This window comes from Ambystoma mexicanum, chromosome 14 (genome assembly GCF_040938575.1).
Source record: "Ambystoma mexicanum isolate Mex_15411 chromosome 14, UKY_AmexF1_1, whole genome shotgun sequence".
NCBI classification, from domain to species: domain Eukaryota; kingdom Metazoa; phylum Chordata; class Amphibia; order Caudata; family Ambystomatidae; genus Ambystoma; species Ambystoma mexicanum.
The window spans coordinates 182,652,525-182,674,277 of NC_090940.1; the positions used below are offsets into that span (position 1 = coordinate 182,652,525).

Genomic DNA, 21,753 nt, shown 5'->3' on the forward strand with positions numbered 1-21,753 from the left:
TGGATCGCTAAAGCGTTAACGGAACAGAATCGGAGTTAACGCCAAAAACCAGAAACAAAGACCTCAATTGCCCTGGGCTCTTGGAATACCCGAGGGTTTTCACATTTGTTTCAATGTAATTGGCTGGACGTCTTGGACATAGCATGTGCACAGGAAACCTGGCTTGCAGACTGCCCAATTTTTTATGAATTCGAAATTGACATAAATCCTGCAATTAAAAAAGAACAGGGCAGACTTATGGCAGGTCTTCTAACTTTCTTAAGAAAAAGCTCTGGCTACAAAATTGTTGAATTAAGGAATATCTCTGCTTATATCCAGACGACACTCTTGTTGTTAGACGGAAAAACAAAAGTAAAAAAGAAGCTCCTTCACGTCATTAATGTATATTGGTAGGACAAAGCAACAGGAACAATGATATTCATTGATCAAGTAACAACTTTAATTGATGGAATAAATGAGGAAGAAACTTCACCAAAAGTCCTGTTGTGTGGAGATCTAAACATCAATGGTGTGAATATAAAGATGACTCACTTAAACTGCAATTTGAACTCCTTTAACGTGGCGGCGCAATGGTGTGCTGAAATGGAAACAAGAAACATGTACATGCTAAACGGGAACACAACAGTAGATGTTCCAGCCAAAGCCACATGGAAGACACTACAGCAGGAGTCGACATTGGACTACTATTTTGTTTCTGAGTGCTTACACGCGCGCGTATCATCTCTTCAGGTGATATAAAAAACTGAGAGCAACCATAATTTGGTGAAGATATGCGTGGCTGCACCAGCCAAACATTCCACTAGTTGGTGCAAGCATAATGTAGTCGTCGAATCCAGTAGGATCAGACTGAGGCTTAATGACAATGATGTGAAGATGATTAAACAAGTCTATCAGAGAGAACATGACCAACTTGAATATCAACACCTACTCACGCAATTCATTGAGAAAAAACAAGGATTACGGAATCCTGAGTTTAACAATAAACACACTTTTGACTTAGAGGTGCTGAAACAGAAACGCAAAATGAGAGCGGAAATCTGATCATGCTCTAAAACAGACAAAGCTAAATACATTGCTGGCAAAAAGTTCATAACACAGACATATAAAAACTGGATGAAATCCCACAAGGCGGTTATGACACAGCGTGATGCTGAAACTATGATGTCAAAGCTAACAAATAAAAACTCTCTGGATTTATGGAGAATCATTAATGAACATAATGGATCCCAGGAGGCCCTTCAATCCAACATGGCGTCTGAAAAAGAATGGACGACCCACTATAACCAACTCTATAGTAAAAAAAGGAAACATAGAAGAGCCTTTCCTTCCTAAAATGGTCTGCAGGGACCTCAAATTGGTCAAGATGGACATCTTGGACATCACCAAAAAAATAAGTTAATCACTCGCCCCGGGCCTGACAGGCTGACAAACTTCACCCCAAAAGGTAACCATGAGGAATGGGCTGATTTCTGTCACTCTCTATTTGCAAAGATCGCTTCCAACTGTTCCACACAGGTATCATGGAAAAGTGTGATTATTGTGCCTGTGTTTAAAAAAGGCAATAGAGCCAATCCAAAGGACTAGCGCCCTATCGCACTACTGCATGTGCTGGGCAAAATATATGCAACCCTTCTTCAGCATCAGCTACTGCAGTGGATCCTTGCAAGTCACAACATTGATTTTAGACAAACAGGTTTTGTCAAGGGGGTGGGGTGCAGTTTGAACCTCTTGATTGTAAACATCTTGAAAATGGAAGCCTTGAGAACGGGCGGAAAGGTCTATCTTGCCTTTATAGGCCTTTCACATGCATTCTACAGTATAGATCGCGAGATCCTGTGGACAAAATTGATCAAATGGAATTTCCCCCCCAAGTCTGCTAATGGCCATCAAGGAGCTGCATACGAACACCGAAATCAGAATTAGGCTAGATCGATCTGGTAGACTCTCATCAGCAATACGAACATACTGCAGCATAAAACAAGAGTGCCCCGGGCTTTAAACTCTTTCAATGTATTCTTGTCTGACATTGATCAAAGCATTGAGCGTGCTCTATCGTTTCCACCCAAAATCAATGGGTCTCATATAGGTCGACTTCTTTATGCAGATGACTTAATTTTGTTAGATGCAACACCAATTGGCCTCTAGCGAAAACTGAAAGCCCTGGAATAATATGTCAACACTAATGGGCTCTGCATCAACACAGCTAAGTCCGAAATTCTAGTGCTAGAAAACCAGAGAGGAAACAACAAACGGTGTCAAACAAAATGTTGCTGGCATGTAGTGAAAGCGATTTTGAAAAGAATACTTAATACTAGCTACCTGGGCATGACGATTAATTCTAACTTGAATGACGCCCCTTGGGTCGAGAACATCAAAACAAAATGTCACCAAATAGCAGTTCAAGCGGCGGTACTAAAAAAAAAAAAATATGACAAATGTTCACTTCTGCCAGTCCTTGCCTTTTATAAGCAAAAGGCAGTTCCTGTGCTAAATCACGGGGCTGAATGTGCGCTGGGTTGCTCTTATGAGCTACGGAGTACCCTAGAAAACAGCTTTTGGTCAAAGGTCTTATGCCTGCCTAGGGGAAAGCCAACATCATGCATTCGCCACAAACTCAGTTCAACAACTATAAATGCAAGAATTAGCTGGAAAATGCTTAACCTTTACCGACAAACAACCACAAAAGACATCCTACCGCAGTTTAAAATCTTGCAAAATCCAGGAAACGGAGAAGAACACTGTATTATCCATGTGGGTACACCAATGCAAAGAGATATTAAATGAACTTGACATTGGCATTGACAACCTGAAAACCAACCCAAATCATGCCAAAAAAATGTTGTGGAGACGTGACTGGATTGCAACTGGTGAACAAAGACTGAAGCATAACATCATGAAGAATGTTCCCAGTGAAAAAAAGAGCAGTGAGCAAAACACAAAATGACTTCATGAAATTTCCTGATCAACATCGCAGAGTTCTGTATATGAAATTTCGAATGAATTTGTTTAAGACTAAAGAAAGAGAAAGCCTTCGGTCTAAGAGCGCTGAAACCATAAAGACTTGCAGGCTGTGCAATTCACACGATGAAACATTAGAACATCTCACGCTATTTTGCACAGCCCTGCGCACAGAGAGGACAAAGCACTTTGGATGGTTTTTGTCGGAGAGGTCAACTTTAAGTGCGGAAGACTGGTGGCTTGTGCTATGTGACGAATCGGACAGAAAACTAACAATAACTCTGATGTTCTTCTTAGAAGAGATGCTTACTGGGTTATAGGTGGAAAGTGATGAACTGTAAAATGGACTGCACATAACAGCTATTTCCTGTCTTCTCTTTTGCGTCGGTTTGGACGTGTAACTTGGTCTTTGAGTTAGTGTCGGTCATTCTTTACGTCTCTCTTCATTTCATCTTTCTTTTGTCTGATCCTTTCAGCTTGGCTTATTTCTTGTACTGCAAAATGAACTTTGTGGTATGTTGCATTGTAACATATGTGTTTATTATGATAAGTCACATTTTAAAGGTGTGTAACAAACCAAAATAAAAAATTACTTTCGTTTTAAATTACTGTATACAAATATTTTCAGTCAAATCATTTATTACAAATCAAGTTGTTTTCTTAACAAAAGATGATTGACTGCCCAAATCCCATTGTTAATGGGTGTCCACTACACATGGATTTCTTGGATCAGCCATTGACAGTGTGCAGAAGCCTCCATTTTAATCTGCTGCCCCATCAGACCTCCTAGTCACACCCTGATCTCTTCTCTCTGAGGCCATCAATTACCCACATGGAGGAGCCCAGAGTGACACCTCCCTCTGCCACGGCATCCCACTTCAGAGTGGATTAACCCCTCCTACTGACTCTACCACTGACCTCTGCGAAGGAGATCACAGCAACTTTCCCTCCCCTACAGGCCGCCTCCCCCATTTATTCATTTCCTCCCTAGAGCCCGCCCATATGACCCCCACAGAATAGTCCACCCCCTAGCACCAGTTGGACATCTCCCACGAGGACACATATCCCCCAACCGGAGCCTCCATGTGGCCCCTATGGTGGAGCCTACATCGGAATCTGTTGTCCTTTCAGCTACACATTAGCGACCAGTCCCTGACTGTACCCCTTTGCCTCCTCACAGAGGGGCCCGAAACCTCCCCATTGTCCCAATTATTTGCCCACCCGCTCAGAGGCCACCCCAGAGGGGACCTTAAGTAGTCCTCTACTGCAACTTCACAGAGAAGTTACACATTGAGAATCCTCAGCCCACCCTGACTCCTCTCCCATTACCTCTGCACTATCGCCCTCATTCTGCAACCCCACATACGTGCTCACACCAGATCCTCTTCTCCTCTTAGGACTCCACTGCCCTAAAAAGGAGCAATGATGACTCTGCCCCATACAAATGGCTACAACATTTCCATTTCCAAATTGCCTCCCCCCCCGATTATCTTAGTTGCCCCCCTTCCTTTTCCAGGTTGCCCCACTTCCTTTTAAATTTGGGCTATTTTTATTTTTAGCGTGAACCTGGCCGTAGGCAGCGGAGCATTTTACAGAGTTCAGGAGAAGCCAGAGCCTACCGTTGCACTAGCGTTTTTAACAGTAAAGCTGCAGTGTGGGGGATTGTCGGGGTTTCAGTCCTGGGGGAGGAAGCGATGAAAGAGTCATGTCTTCACGATTCTGCAGAACTGCATGATGCAAGGGCTCAGTATGAGCCTCGAGGGGGAGTGAGTTCCGGAGCGGTTGGCCATAGCAGGAGAAGGACTGCTTTCTGATCCTTTCCTTACAGGTAAGCGTGGACTCTAACGTTTTGATTATCGAGCTATGGGAGGTGCAGGAACCTCCTGAGATACAGAGTTTGGCTGCTGGGTAAGCTGGAGCTCCGTTGGAGACCGCTTTGTATGAGATGCAAGCGGTTATAAAGAGAATCCTTGTGGGGAGGGGGAGACAGTGGAGATCACGTAGGATGTGGGTGCTGTGGTCGAATCTGTGGGCAGCAATGATAAGGTGGGCTGTACTGTGGTGGGCAGCTTTGAGGGGAGCCAGGTATATGGCTGGGAGCCTGGTGAGTAGGGTATTACCCCCATCAATGTGTGAGATGATCAATGCCTGGACTACTGTACGGAAGTTAGCGAGGGGTGCTTGAAGGGTTTGATTTTCCTAAGTGTGGAGATTTGGAGCCAGGCTGTATGGGATTTCTTGGACACATGTCTTTGGAGGGAGACACCGCTATCAACAATGAAGCCTAGGGATTTGACTGAGTCGGTCAGCTTGAGGTAAATCCGTCTAGGTTCATGTTGTCGAGCCAGTTTTGGACAATCTGTTGTTTGGAGGGGGGCAATAAGGCCAAACTTAGTTTTGGTGAGGTTCAGTTTTAGGTAGGCCGATGGCATCCAGGTTGGGATGGTTTCTAAACAGCAGCCAAGACAAGAGATGTCTTGAGGGCCAGTAACCTTAAAGAACAGCTGCATGTCATCAGCATACTGGTGGATGGAGATGCAGGCATCATTTAAGAGGTTTTCCAGTGACTCCATATAAAGGTTAAAGATAATGGGTCAGAGGATCGAGCCCTGCGGTGCACCACAAGATACCGGTAGGCGTTGGGACCTGAACGGCCCCATTTGGACAGCTTGGAATCTGTTGGCAAGGTATGAGGAGAACCAGTCAGGACTTTTCCTTTGAGCCCCATTCGGCTGGCGAGGATCGAAATAAGCGTGGGATGGTCGACTGCGTTGAATGCTGCTGAAAGGTCGAGGAGGCAGGAGTTAGATCTGTCAATAAGATGAAGTGTGTCATTTATCACTTGAATTGTGGCAGTTTCCGTGCTACATTTGGGGTGGAACCCTGATTGGTAGTCATGGAGGAGGCAGAGTTGGTCGATTTTGGCCAGCAATTGATTGGATATGGCCTTTTCGATGAGTCTCCCTATGAAAGGGAGGCTTATGATGGATCTGTAGTTTGCTAGGTCATCAGGATTGAGTGAGTCCTTTTTCAAGAGGTGGCGAATCAGCCCAGTTTTTAGAGAGTCCAGGCAGGAGCCATCACCGAGAGAGGCATTGACGATATTAAGGTGTGTGTTGAGGGCGCGGCCTTGAAGCTGTTTGATGATGTAGGCTGGGAGGAGATTATCCAATTAGGCTGTGCATTTGAGGGCTTCAAGAGTATCAGGGAGGTCCTTAATGGTGTGAGAGGTGAAGTCTAACCAAGGGGGGAGTTTGGGGCGCAAGGTGGAAGGTGGTTCTGTGGAAGCGTATGCAGTGTCGATAGTCTGTGATTTTGGCAATTTTGTTGAAGAAGAAGCTGTTAATGCTGTTGCATTTCTCCTGCAAAGCCGGGACCTCTGGGTCCGGGATAGGTCTGGGGCAGTGTCTGACAATGTTGAAGAGGGTTCTGCTCCTGTTAGGAACACCCTCAATTGCGGTGGCATAATAAGCTGATTTTGCATCAGTAATCAGCTTTTTGCGCAAGGTTCGCAGGGGTTTGAGTGAGGAGAGATTCTCCAGATGGCAGTGTTTACACCACTGTTTTTCCCATTGGCCCGATTGCCCTTTTGTTGGCCCGAGGTCAGGAGTGTACCAGGGGATGGATCGTTTGGCCTTGATTCATGTGGGTTTTTAGTGGGGTGTGGGTGTTAACAAGGCCAGTGGCGGCAAGAGAGAAGGCTTCCAGCAGGTCCGAGGCATGTCCAGTGGAGGGGACGGTGGACAGAGCTGGCTCAAGGAGGTCCATAGGAAAGTGTTTGAAGGAGTGGTGGGTTATCTCAGGGAGTTTAGCTTAGCTTGTCTCTTATGGGGCTGTCTGAAGTGTTGTAGGCTCAGAGGGATTGCCAGGTGGTCTGACCAATCGAGTGGCATGGGGTCAGCACAAGAGAGGAGAGCCGGAGGAGTGAAAATGAGGTCGAGCGTGTGCCCTTCTGTGTGGGTTGGAGTGAGGGTGATTTGTTGGAGTTTGCATGAGTTGGCTTGTGCGAAGAGTGGATTGCGTAGGTGTCCAGAGGGTGGTGTCTCCAGGATGTTGAAGTCCCGGAGGAAGAGGTTGCTGGCATGTGAGATTGATGCCGAGGAGATGAGATTTGTGAGGTCCTCTATGAACGACCCATTCCCTTGGGGCGAGTCGTATATGAGATGGAATAATGGTGTATTTGGTGGCGCTTTACCCAAACCTATAAGCCGAAACTATTGCATTAGAGTACCAATATGGAGAAATGGCATATGAGGAGGGACACAAAGCCTATAAGTGTTGTTTGGTTATTTGCCCATGGACATGCTAATACATATGGCCCTTCCCATCCAGTTCCTGCCCTTCCCTCCCAAAATGCCTCCTCATGGGAACTCTTTGAGGTCACTTTAATCAAGCCTTAACATCAAACTTTACACACAAAGTGCCTATCAGTGTTTTTTCAAAGCAGTCCTCTGAGAGTTAATGGGGGTCATTACATGTTTGGCGGTGCAGATAAAGTGCCGGAAAAAGTTACAGTAATTCCATTACCACCAGTTTTCCCATACTGGCAAACTACAGGTTTTCCGGAGTTACCTGATTTACCAACAGCTAAGAGTTCAGGTAAATCAGGCCCCAGTGGTAAAAAACTGCCGGTATTACCAGCACCGATATTACTGGTGCCGCTAATAACAGCAATCACCTCATTGGTGTCCTATGGGACTTCGTGGAATGGAAAAGGACCACTGTTGCCGGCACCTGGAATATCCAGGTAATACCAGGATATCAGGTGCCGGTAACAGAATACCAGCAAACATGTAATGACCCCCAATTACCTAATTGGAGTTGTAAATGCTCTACTGGTGTAATACAAATGTCTTAACCTGGTCTGCCATCAGCCACTCTCTGTTTATAAGCACTATGCATGGCCTTCACTGAAGTCCTGTTAAAAACGAGCATTGGCAAAGCCAACCGTTTTTGGTTGTGTGTTTTGCGCATTTGCCAGGCACTGCTATCAGATGATTATTCACTCACACCATTTTGCACCTGCTACCATCAATAGCCACTTAATATCACTAAACCAGTGCCTGGCTGGTGCCTTTCCCGTGCCTACACAAAAGCCCAAACTGTTGGCATTGCTGTTGCTTGTTCCAGAATGCACCTATCCTTCCCTTGTCCCACATCATTCCCTCCTCCTCGCAACACAGTGTTTTATTGGAAGACAAGATGTTCCCTGACTGCCGCATCGATTGAGTAAAACACTCAGCATGAACATAGAAGTGTAATGCATTTAGTGCTGGCTGCAGCGCTCTGCCCTCGAGCGACTTACCATAGTTTCCAAAGCAGGTTCCCTCACGGAAACTGGAGTGTGTGCTCTGCATCAGATTACGCTAGTACGCGTGGGCAGAGAATTCGGGTAGTCATTTCTGCAACATAGCGGGTACTGAGTACTGCGTTTACTGTAATGACATGTGCTTGAAGGTACAGTAGCGACAGACTCTTGAGGCAGGAACTTGTCCATCCATGCAGCCGCTAGCCCTTCCCACTATCCCTGTAGCCATCCTCCATTCACGCCTCCACCCTTCTCCCGTTTAGTCATCCCGCCCAGCAACTTCCGCAGGCGCCCATTCGCTGGCCATTCAGTTTTCTGCCCCTCCAGGGACTCACCTACTCACCTTCTCAGTCTCATAATCATCCACCTTCTCACTCATCTATCCACACTGTCACTTATGCATCTGCAGAGATGCGTGCGCGCCTGCGCGCGCATACACACACTCGCTCTCTCTGTGGGTCTCTCTTCTGTTCTCTGTATTTCTCCTGCTTTCTCTCTTTCGCTCTCTCTTGCCCTCTCTCCCTGATGTGGCGGACACTCAGAAATAGTGATTCTATATTCCTAGGGTGAAGTAAACTGGAGTAGTACTTTAGGCATAATCCCAGTGTTGCAATCATGGAGGGTGAGTAGCTGCAGCTGTGTATTTATGGGGCCGCTTGTGTATAGGCACATTATAAATGCCATATCATATCATATGTGGGAGGGGAGTGTTGCAAGGCTGAAATGCTGTATTATCAAAAGGTCAGGAAAGCTAAAAAAAAAAAGGGTCACCCCTATGTTTACCTCACTCAGGGAATGGACACCTACTGATAACGGGGTCATCTAAAGGACTCTAAAAAGAGGAAGTTAGGTGACCATGACCTATACAGGCACCTTAGTACAATGTCCTTAAAATACAACTTTATATGGACTTCATCCTGAGTTCACACTCTTCAATGCTGGAACATATAGGTTTACCAAAAAACATCAAATAACTGTATTCATATCAAAACAACAATATACAAGGGATCTCATTACAGGTCCAGCGGTAACCGTGCCGGTAAAACCGGCAAGTAGCCACCGCACCCATAATGATTTACCGCGGCCTGATTTGCCGGAAACACTGGGGTATTACAACCCCGCCGGTACAGTAAGTCAGGCGCCCGTATTATGTTGACCCCCATTCCCATAGAGTCCAAAAGGACTCTATGGGTTTGGGGACCACGGAAGCAATGGCACTGTTAATAACAGTGCTGTTGCTTCCATGAAAGTCTGCGGGCGGGTGCCGTCTGACCCTGGCGGGCAGTACGGTACCCGCCCGCAGACTCGGAGTGTACCGGTCCGGAAACAACGGTGCTGGTAAGCTTACCGTCACCATTATTTCCAGACCGGCAAACTTGTAATGAGGACCTTATTTTTTAAGAAAACATCCACAAATCAGTGCACGAGAAACCGCGTGTGTGGGGTTAGTAACCCAATGAAATGCAATCTGCATTAAAAGGAACATCATTGCTCACTGGAGACCGGTAAATAAAGAGTCTCCACAGACACGTGTACATCTAACTACCTTCCCTATCCTGATGAAGGCCAAGGACTAATGCTTTGGGGACATTATGGATGGGTGTTACCCTGGCATCCTGAGGCCGAAACACCGGTGTCGACATGCTTTTGGGTATAGTTATGAGTGACTCTCTCTCTCTCTCTCTCTCTCTCTCTCTCTCTCTCTCTCTCTTTCCGTCTCTCTCTCTTGTACATCCTTAGGTGACTGTAAAACCATTAGGGAACAGACTCTGTGCCACTAGCATAAATGCGATGCTCAGTGGCTGTTAAATGCAATTTAGCACACTACCCTAGCCACAGTAAGCCACGCTGGGATATGCATTTATTGCGTGAGGGGGTGTAATGTATTCATTGTGTTTCCTTCTTTTCTGCGATGCACTAAGCATTGAAATATGAAGTCACATTGCACTTTCTTGGGTTACTAACCCCACACACTGGATTCTCATGCACAGTCTTGCGGATGTTTTCTTTAAAAAAAAAGATTGTTTGTATTGTCATTTTGATATGAATAAAGTTATTTAATGTTTTTCTTGGTAAACCTATATGTTCCAGTATTTGTAGAGTGTGAACTCAGGATGAAGTCCATATGAAGTGGTATTTTAAGGACATTGCGCCTCGCTGCCTGGATAGGAGACGGTCACCAACCTTCCACTCCTTGTTAGAGTCCTTAGCAAAAGACCAGGCAGCGGGTTGTCTTGTATTCTGAGGTTGGTGTGTTAAAGGCTGGTGGTGACTGTGTGTCCTTGCGCTTGGGGAATGGTTAACAGGGGTCATTGTTTGGGAAGATTGTGCATGGACGGGATGCGGTGTATCTGTCGGTCTATTGTTTATATCACTGGAGCACAGGGTGATTGGGTAGAGCTGAATTCATGACCTTGAAAAGAAGTTGGTTTGGCTCAGGTTGGCTGTGCAGGACCAACGTTTTGATGGGCTTGAGACTGCAGAGGTCCAGTTGATGTTTAAAGGGCAGGAAATGAGCATGTGTTCTTTGGGCGTTGTGAATCATTGTGGACTGTACTGTTCTTTCCCAGGGTGAAGATGTATTCACACCTGGGGAAGTGCACTTTTCTCCTGTCCAGCACCACCAGCCCCGCTCCCTCACCGTCCATGTCAGGTCACCATGGAAACATTTCCTTTGGCGGCGGCCATCTTTTTTTTTGTTGGAAGACTGGTCATGCGTAAGACTTGTGCAGTGCATCCCCCATTACAAAAACATTGTACAACCTCCGGGGTGCGAATAGCTATCACCCCTGTGTTTAGGGTTGTTATCAGGACTGACCCCTGGCCAGGGCCCTCACTTTGCTGGGACCTGCCTAGGCTTGGTCTGGTAGGGCGTTATTGGCCCTGCACGCCCACACATTCGGGGGTGATTGCTATATTGTAGGCATAGAACTCTAAGTAGACATTTGTTTGAGGAGCGTTAGATAGGTGGACATTGTGAATTTCTGGTTGCGTAGGGTTGTAGCTTTGACGTGTGCCTGTTCTCTTCGGGTACTTAGTACCTGTGTGTATCTCCATTGTCTATATATAGCACTATTGTCTTGCCCTGTCCCTTCAGGTGTGCATATGGAAGTGGACATAGCACCGCTTGGGTAGTGGAAGAACAGTTAGTTGTCACAAGTGCATTTTGTACATCTACTCTGTTTCTAGTGCTACGAATAATGCAGCATACTCCAAAATAAGGGCTACGAATTATATAGTGAATGGTAAAGTCTGAAATGTTTCCCTTTTAAGCCCACACACTGCATTCGTTCCATGGAATTCAAATAAGGTTCTGGAGCCGTAGAGATCGTTGTTTCACTGCAGAGGTACTTGATTTCCAAGCATAAGCGGATGCAGATATAGTGACTCAACACCCCCGAAGGCCGCCTCATCAAACACATGCCTGCTATGGGGGTGGCTGCTTTGGTTTTGCTGCCGAGCAGACACATTCAAGCTACCCCCCTGAGATACGGAAGTCTATTTTTATCTGGATGAAAGTTTAATAACTGTCTTCAAAGGAAGTGGTGGCGCATCGCTCTTGGAGGTTTGGCAGAGCGGGATGGAGCGTCCCCGGTTGCCGGCCCGTCATCCTCTGCTCTAGATTCCAACGCGATTGCAGTAACATTGCCCCCTGGTGTGGAAGGTGTGTGGGCAAAATTAAATAAGATAACTAGCACCACGTAGTGGAGGACTGGTAACGTTTGACCTGTGGGGCAAGTGCACTGGAGTCGTCGATGGTGCGGTGGCCCACGCCCACGATGCAGCGGCCCAAATTCCAGAGGAACTGAACACAATTGCAACCTTTTCCCAGCCACACACTCTGAAGTATATATACATGGTGCAAAGAAATTCAAGTTGCAAGCTACTAGCCAGCCATACAGAAGCCACCCGCCACCGCAATTCTATACACAGACACAGCACATCATTTCTTACTCCCCAAGAGTTAAATATCGCTGGCCAGTGGCTAGTGGACAGTGAATGATTTGCACCCTTTGTATATATCAGAAATTATTGACATACCTCTCTTTTTATAATCTTAGGACAGGATACCGGATATTTTTTCGATATTTGTGTGTTTTTTAGGTTTTGTCCCATACATGCCAAATGTTGTAAAATTATTTCACCAGGTAAAATAATGTGGTGAAATGGTTAAGCTGGGATTTGAACCCAAATGTCCTGGTGTCCCACTTTTCAACTTGACAGCAGGCTGGTTATCCTCCCATCCCATCTCTTCATTAATTGAAAACCAATTTAGGGAGGTGGGGAAGCTAGAGAATTCCTTAGTAGAGCCGAGCCAGTGTTGAGCCAGAGGATCTGGCTTCTCTATAAGAGCCAAAAAAGCTGGTTCAGCAAACGACCTCCAACCTCCCCGCCCCGCTACACAAAACCCATACCTCGAGCTGTGTCTACTTGCCACCTACAACACAAGACCTTCACTTCTCATCCTGCCTCCCCACAACCCAAGACCCGCACCCGACATCCTGCCTCCCCACAGCCCAAGACCCACACCTGACATCCTGCATCCCCACAACCCAAGAACCACACATGACATCCTGCCCCCCACAACTCAAGACCCACACCTGACATCCTGTCACCACAACAACATGGACGCAGAGAAGACCCTGTAGCACTCAGTTCTTACCAGGCAGGCTGGATTCGAAAGGATTTGCACCTTTTCTATGTTTTGTTTAAAATGAGCAGCTTTGGCCCAGGGAGCAACAACCCAACAAGCCTGGGGAGCCAAATGCCCCTTTGACTCCCTTCCCAGCCCGCCCTTTATAATGGCAAGATATGCGCCACTAGCAGTAAACTTCTCTGACGTCAAAGACTTCCTTGCCTAGCTTAGATCCAACATAATGCAGATGAAGTTTGTTTGTTTGTTTGTTTATTTAGTAATGCGCGTCAAACCCTTGGGTAGCTGGGCGCAACAGGACAAGATAACTTAAAACTTAGTTACAGAGCATGTTTGATATGAACACATACATACAAGGAATATATGGATACTGGTACCTCTGGTTACAGTAAGGAGGTTGAGGCACAAGCTCACATAGTATGTGGTGCATATTGCAGGTAGTAGGTACAGTCAGTAGCAGAAACAATGAGCTTGTTAGAGCTGGGAACAGACTGAACATGGGGTTAAGAGTCATTTGATCATAGTCATTTGAGTACATTACGTCTGAATTTAGGATAGGGTTGTTCCATTCTGGGATCTGATGGGAGTGCGTTCCAGGATTGTGCTGCTTTGACTGGGAAACTAGTTCCACCAGCTGTAGTTCGTTTAACTCTGGGAGTCTCTAATGTGTAGGCATTAGCAGATCACATCAGGTGGGTGGCAATTCTTCTGTTTATTCTTTCAGCAAGGTATGGGGGTGCTAGGTTGTTCAGGCATGTGGCTGTGACTGAGGCTGCTTTAAGGAGGATCCTGGCGTTAATTTTTAGCCAGTGGGATTCTCGTCTAAACTTAGAAATGTGCTCTCTGTTGGGTAAATTCAAAGCTGCTCTTAAAGCATTGTTTTGCAGTCTTTGGATTGTATCCGTAACATATTTGTTGGCAGCTGAATACATGGCATTACAATAATCTAGTCTGGACATTATCAGCGCATTAGCCAGGGTAATGCAGCTAGCGGCAGAGAGGAATGGTCTGCAGGCTCAGATGAGCTTACAAGTGTTGGCTGTTGTGGTTGCAAGAGGGTTAACTTGTTTCTTAAAGGTAAGAGAGGAGTCAAGGTAGAATCATAAGGTTTTCACAGCAGGCATTACCTTGATGAGATTGTTGTCAATATTGAAGGAGTCATAGCTAGGGCTAAGTTTTTTAATGTTGGTTTCAGAACCTAGGATCAGTATCTCAGTTTTATCGTCATTCAGGCAGAGGCCGTGGGATGCCATCCATGCCTGAATGAGGAGGTATATCTTATTTACTAAGGCCGTGTCCTCAAGAAAGTTGCCCGAAAGGGGGATGAGGATCTGGGTGTCATCTGCATAATTTGCGTAGGTGACACCCAGTCTGTCCAAGTTATCAAACAGAGGCTTAGTAAAAATGTTATACATAGTGGGTGAGACACATGATCCCTGTGGTACTCCGCAGGATATTTGAATCAGGTCAGCGGAATCTGAAGGGGAGAAGACTCTCATTGTGCGGTTGGCTAGAAAATGTTTCGCCCAGGCTATGGCCTCTCCTGAGAAATGGGCTGCCGTCCTAAGATGGTTGCATAAGACTGCATGATCCATCAGGTCGAAGGCTGCCGATAGGTCCAGGAGAAGTAGCATAGCTGTTTTCCCATTGTCCTTCAGCTCATCAATTTGGGTCTTAAGATCTAGCAAGGCTGTTTCCGTGCCATGAAGAGGGCGGAAGCCAGATTGCCGCGTTCCTAGTAAGTGGTTGGCTTCAAAGTGTTCCTGAGTTTGTAGGTAAGCTACTCTGTCAATGATTTTAAGTAGAAAAGGGACAGTACTAATGGGTATATAGTTAGTCGGGATGGTAGGTCTAAGGTTTGTTTTTTAAGCAGGGGGAGTACCCAAGATTCTTTAAGATTGTCGGGGACTGAGTTGGTGGTTTTGAAGGAGGCATTGATAAGCTTAGAGATGAATGGGGCCAAGTCTCTAGCTGCATCCTTTATGATTTGGGCTTGGAAGCTGTCACCCTTGCAATTTGAAGGTTTTAAGGAGGGTATGATCTTCTCCATCTCTGGGATAGAAATCATTTTGAAACTGAATGGTGTGGCCATTCTGTTCCCAGAGTGTTGGGGGGGGGCAGAGGGGGTTGCTGCTCCGATGGGAGCAGTGAGGGCTTTTTATTAGCTATTTTAAGTTGGAGAGATGCAGTTTTATTCGACTAAGCATTTTGTATGGAAGTGCACCATAGCTTCTCCTTTGGGACATTGTCTACCGGAGGGATTGGGGATTCCATTTCATGGAGGATGGTGAAAAGTTCCTAAGTGTTGGACTTAGCCTTAGAAATTCTCTTGTTAAATAGGTTCCTTTTAGTATTAATTATTTCTTTTTTTGTAAAATTTGGAGTAGTCAGTTAGCTTAACTTTGTTGTCGTCAGTGGGGGAGTGATGCCAGATGGATTGGAGCTTTCTTTTTTGTACTCTTAGTTCTTTAAGTTGAGGCGTGAACCAGGCATTGAGATGAGATTTCTGTCTGCCTTTGCGCAATTTGACAGGAGCAATAATGTCCAAGGCCTTGGTCATGGCATTATTGAAACCCTCTACTAGTATATTAGGGTCTGAGTTATTATCTAGGTTGTTGATAGATGGGAGGAGGTGAGGGAGGAGCTTTTCCGCTGTGATGTCCTTTTTACTTCTAGTAAGAAGTGGGGGTGCCATATCAATAGTTTTGGGGCAAAGGAGATCTAAAGTGGCAGAGAAAGTGATTAGGTGGTGGTCAGTTCAAGATTGTGGGGCAATATCAGTAATGGAAATGTTGCAGTTCAAGTCGGCCACCCAGTCAAGGGTCCTTCCTTTGATATGAATGGGTGATCTTTTAGTAGAGCTGCTATAGATCGGGCATGTTTGTTAGGTTCCATGCAATAATGTCGCCACAAAAATATCGCCATACAAAAATATCGCTGAAAAATTGTCGTGTTTTGTGGCGACATTATTGCATGGAACATGCGGGGGACACCCCCGCAACCCACACATTTTTTATTTTTTATTTTTTTTAATTTATTTTTATTTTTTTGCCCCTGTCGCCATATATATGGTCACCCAAATAATATCGCCACAACATTTTCCCAGCAATATTATTTACGGCGGCCATATATGTGGCGATATTATTACCTGATACCGTTTGTTATCTGTCATCAAAGCCAAGGTTGAAGTCCCCCAGCAACAGGGTTTGTGAGTGGTCTTTTGTGTTATTGGCTATGAGGTTAGTTAAGTCCTCCTCGAAGGTTCCTAGTGGACCCGGGGGTCTGTAAACCAAGTAGATAGTAAACATACGGTTATTGGATAGAGGAAGGTGCAAGTATCTCACATGATAATCAAGAGGGTGGGGTGGCGAGTCTGATAGGAAGGTTGTTTTTGGATATGATAGCTAGGCCACCGCCTCTGGCGTTGGGCCTGTCTGCTCTGAGTATCTGGTAGCTGTCAGTTACCGCTACCATAAGTGTTGGTCCTGCCCAGTCGTGAAGCTATGTCTCGGTTATGGCGAGTAGGTCCAGATTCTCATTGTTTAGAGTGTCAGCAATTTCAGCCGCGTGGGCCACTAGTGATCTGGCATTGATAAGCGATCTGGAAAGCATTAATAAGCTGTTAGTTTAGTAGTGGGGGGCGTTTAGTTGCTGGTGTATAAAGGCTCGCATGATTTTTGGGAATGGTAGCAGGATGAGCCGAGTTCCGATAGTTAGGTCTGGTCACCTCTGCTTGCCTAGTTGGGAATTCACTAGTTTGGCTGGCATTCTGTAAAGGGCGGATATTTATGTTGATTTTTTTTGGTTCATAGAGGTGGGTCAGTCTAGACCTAAGCCTCATATTTCTATCCTTAGGTGGGCATGTTGGAATAGTGGCAAGGGCCATTATGGCGAGGAGGCAGGGTATCAGTAAAATAGACTGGGTCCTCTGGTTTTCATTCATATTCAGGGAGTTAACTGGTTTAGGGTAGCTGGGATGGGTTACCCAACTATCACAGAATGGGCTAGAGGTTGTTGTCATAGCGTAGGCTAGACGCACTTTCACCGGGTAGAATAAGATTGCTTTTCACAGGGTAGGCATAAATCACTTTCACAAGGTAGGCTAAAATTACTTTCACAAGGTAGGCTAAAATTACTTCCAAAATGGTAGGCTAAAATCGATTTTCACAGAGTAGGCTAGAGGCACATTCACAGGGAAGGCTAAAATCGACATTAGCATTGGGTGGGTCTGTCATCAATTCACAGGGTGAGCTGCCTCAGAGCAGTTATTTTATCCTGGTATCAGTTAATCATTGTCGTGACTGTTTGAGGTATGCAGGCTAGGTAAGCTGAGAGTTAGAGACACCCGATAGTAATACAAGCAGAGGTGTATGGCACATCTACTGACATATGAGTACTGTACTAAGACATAACGGTAGGTGACCAGCATAGGTGAATACATTCTGTTAACAGTGTCATGCCTGAGTAGGCTGGGTGTAAAGCAGTGTCACCAGTGCAACAGTGTCGGCAGGTGTACCAGGCTAACTAGCGTGGGAATATGCGCAGGTTAGGTCAATAATGGCATCACATGTGGCATACTGGTATAGTGGCATGAACAAAGATAGGTTCAGTGTAGCGTTCTCTGGTGAGTCATTAGCAAAGGCAATTGTAAGTTTGGATATGTTTTAAGTTAGTCTTACCATTGTAAGCGTAGAGGATATCTCCCTAGCACAACCAGTGCGCGAACAGGCACAGAATAGGGCCTTTTCGTTTGCGGGCCTTCCCGTGAGAAGGCCGACTTCCGCCTGCCGGCAGATGGTTGTGGGTAATATGAGGAACGTTGCTTAGCAACGTCTAAACAGCCTTCATTTTCAAGTTGCTGTTAAGCACCAGGTATGATTTCTACCTAAAGAAAATATATGATATGTTCTGAGGAAATATAATCACAATGCACTCATTTATATTTGTCAGAACTAATATCATACTTGGCCCATCACCCGGTCTATTCGAATACCCCACTCCTTGCTCATTGGCATCCCTGTTCGCACGCTTACTACACATCTGAAGGACTAGCCTCCTGCAACAGCTGTAAGAAGGTGCACAGCACGCAGCCCGCATACCGCTCATCAGTGAACATGCGGGGGATGCAGCAGTGTGTGAGATACGCTGTCCTGTATTTGCAGTGTCAGTGCTAGTCAATTACACCACCAGGTGACGCTTAATTGAAAAGAACTCGGCCAGCATTGCATTCACCACTTTTATGCAGGGCAATGTTCCATACCATTTGAACCTGGGTTGCAGAGTTGTACTGGTGCAAAACCACACATTGCACAAATGCATGTTTTCACTGGAGCCATTTTTGCTCTTGTGTAAAGCATCTGTGAAAAATTGACCCACAGACCACATTTGATTTTTTACAATGCCTGCTGTTTTGCACAGAAGGGGAGGTGATATTGGAATTTGCATAATTTTGATTGGTTTTAAGAGAGATGATTTGTTCGCAATGTCGCCCAGCTATGTGCTATTTACTGACAGCTAGTTCAGCTGGTAAGGCATAGGCCTTTTGCAATACTGTAAACAGGCAATCAAAATCAGACACAGTCAGAGGGCCTGATTTACAAACATTTGTTAACATGGGAAGGTCCCATTTCAAACATTTTTGTAAATCAGGACCATAGTGTTTTATAGTAGTATTGTAAATAATCAATTTTTTCATATCATGCTATCAAGTATGTATTGAATTTTATGATGTGCACATGTGTTATGGAATATTAATGTAAGAAATAAATTGAAGATGATGTCGAATTTTAAGAGATTTCCCTGAAAATCTGTATTGTATTTGTTTGCATTTTATTCTATTTTGTATAACTGCTATGTGCTTGGATGGATATTTTATCCGAATAAAGTTCTTTGATTAATTAATAACTTTTAAGTTAACCAAGATCTCAGAAAATTTGCACACACAACCTACATTGTAGACGGCAATGCATTGATCTACAAATTCACCTGTCGCTCCGAAAAATAATATTATCTCAAATATCCACCCACCCAGCCGGCAGGCAGGATATCTTAGAAAGAGGTTAAAGCGTTTACAGGGGGTTTACTACTTGTTCTTTGTCTTTCAGGGGGATTCTCAGACAGAAATTATGACTGGAGCTCAGAAGAGGAGGACACTGAGAAAAGCGCTCGACCTGTCCAGGTGCTGGTGGTCAAAGACGACCACTCTTTTGAATTGGACGAGGCGGCTCTAAATAAGATTCTGCTGTCAGATGCTGTCCGCGACAATGAAGTGGTGGCTGTGTCTGTGGCGGGAGCTTTTCGGAAAGGAAAATCCTTTTTAATGGACTTTATGTTGCGATATATGTACAAAACGGTAAGTCTCTGACATGCTAATCCCAACTCTGCTCTTACATGTTGTGTGTTTTCCTCCAAGGTTTCCCTTACTTCTTAAGAGCGGCTGACTTTACTGGTCATACGCACACCACTTTGTTTCTCTTTTGAAGATTTATGTACACGCCCTGGTTGACTGGGCCCAGACGATAGCCTCCCATTTAAGTACAATTGCTTGCAGTGAATCTATGAAAAGTTTGTTTATAAAACATTTCTTTTTGACAGATTGCTTTTTTTAAACATCTTTTTATTACGTCACGGGAGGATAGCTCAGCGGCAGCGTGCTCGCCTTGGAAGCAAGACGACACAAAGCAACACAGGTTCGGTCCCCGGGTCCGCGCTTAGAAACCTCTGGGTATTAAGTGCGTTATAAAATAACCTATCATATTATATCATTACTTTTCATACCAATATCACTTAGTACAAGAAACAGTAATCAAATAACTTGGTAGTTTCCTCCACTCGCCCTAACTTCCCTCCCACGGCGCCGCTCCAAGTAAAACAAACTAGATAGAGGAACTGATGTGTTTTCAACCAGTATCCAATATTGTAAGTCTTTGTGGGCACATCAGGAATCTAAAATCATTCTCGAGGAAGTGTAAACCCCTCTTCCAGTTTGCGCTCAATTGTGTTCTTCCATTTTGTAGGGTAAGACTCATCCACTCTTAAGCTACACATTCTCATATCTTTTTCAGCCATCTTGGAAAGTCGGTATTTCCTTCACCTTCCATTTTTGAGCTATTACTAACATTGCTGCTTTGATAAAACCGCAAGGGCTCGCCCAGCCGCCCTGTATTTTGGTCCCTGCCCCTGTTCCCAAATCCCCAGTAATACGTTCAGATTGCTTTTTAAAATGTTGTGTGCAATATAATTGTATAGTGCACTATAGCTTGACACCCTCTTGGACGCGCATTTCATAGGTAACGGAATTGATCATTTTTGAGATCGGGATATCTAATCTGGCTGCATCAGGAAGAAGACACTTTTTTGATGCTTCATTTCTCATTAGAAGTTTTCTGGTCTGAACTATATATATATACCATTAGTAGCCGGCAACTCAAATCAACTGGATACACTTGTTGTGGATTGGCTTGTTTCCAAGCCATACCACAGTGTAATCCCATGGACACACTTGTCACGTGCTGGGTACACTCTTTTGTCCCTTCTCCCTTTTCCAAGGTGGCCATTTTTTATGGTTTCTTTTTTTCAATGTAAGTGAATGGCCGCCATGGTAAGAGAGAAGGGACTACACATACTCCCTTCTCCCCTTCCATGGCAGCTATTTTCTTTGTTTACTATGGCTGCCACGAAAACAGAAAATGGGCTACGTTTTCTGTTCACGGAGGCCATTTTTTTGTAACTTTTTAAAACTTTTTTTTCCCAGCTACGAAATGCAACGCGTCTCGCAGCCGGGAAAAAAACATTAGTACCCTGGTCTAATGGGCAAGGGGACTAATGGCAATAAGCCCCTCGACGACGGGCCATTACCGCCCACAGTGCCTGTAACTATGGGCCCTGGGGGCATTATCTTGGGCGGTAATGGCCCGCCGTCGAGGGGCTTATTGCCTCAGTATTGCATTAACACATTTTTTGACACATACCTCACAACCCGCAATGAAACCCTTATTGGTAAACTGAAGCCAACAGGTTGTGTGTGGACACCCGTGTGTGACCCAGATAAAGACACTTGATGACCCTGGACCATTCTGCATTCTCTTTGCTTTCTTCAAATCACAACCTAACAAATCAGGGTATGGATCCTAAACCTCTGGTCATTGGAATAAGGCTGTATACAAATAACCTAGTCCAAATTTTGTTTAGCTGCTCTGGGAACATTTCACAGGAATGATTCGACAAGTAGAGCGGTGAAACAGGGATGTGTCTTGGCTTCTCTTCTTGTTTGCCTCTATATAAATAATAAGGCTACAGCAATAGTGAACTTAATGTAAGATATCCCATATGTGCGTACCTTTCCAGTACAAGTATTACTATATATGCGGACGACTTGGTGGTACTTTCCAGAACCGTCTTGTAATGAAACCTTGCTTCTTATGGATAAGAGCAAATAAAAAATAATGTTTTTTGCCCCTAAACAAAAGTAGCTTCAAGAAAAGAAGTTCTTTTTCAATGACACACCTTGGAACATATCACCAAATTCATATACTTAGGTGTAACCATTTCAAACTGTTTAACCTTGAGCTCAAATATCACAGCGAGAGCAGAACGATGGTAAAGTTGATCAGGAAACACAATGACATAGTTCACTCCATAACGAGTCAGTATTCCATGAAAAATATAGCTAGACAACATACCACTCTGCTATATGCGGACGAGACACCATTGTTAGTATGCTGGGGGTCTGCCAGAGGGCATTTTGGAAGAAATTATTATTTCTGCTTGATAGTTTTCTGAATGGAGACTTTTTGGCACATGTAGGCCTCTTTTTGGTTAGCGATACAGGACA

The 21,753-nt window shown here is 44.9% G+C and overlaps 1 protein-coding gene across 4 annotated transcripts in view; it reads left to right on the forward strand.

The window, feature by feature from the left end:
- Positions 1-21,753, forward strand: part of ATL1 (atlastin GTPase 1) — a 390,297-nt gene that overhangs the window by 115,236 nt on the left and 253,308 nt on the right. For all 4 annotated transcript variants that reach the window (XM_069638885.1, XM_069638884.1, XM_069638882.1 and 1 more), the window contains one exon: positions 19,025-19,272. In XM_069638885.1, coding sequence (XP_069494986.1) covers positions 19,240-19,272 — 33 coding nt within the window. In that variant the 5' untranslated portion in view covers positions 19,025-19,239. The remainder of the gene's footprint in view (positions 1-19,024; positions 19,273-21,753) is intronic.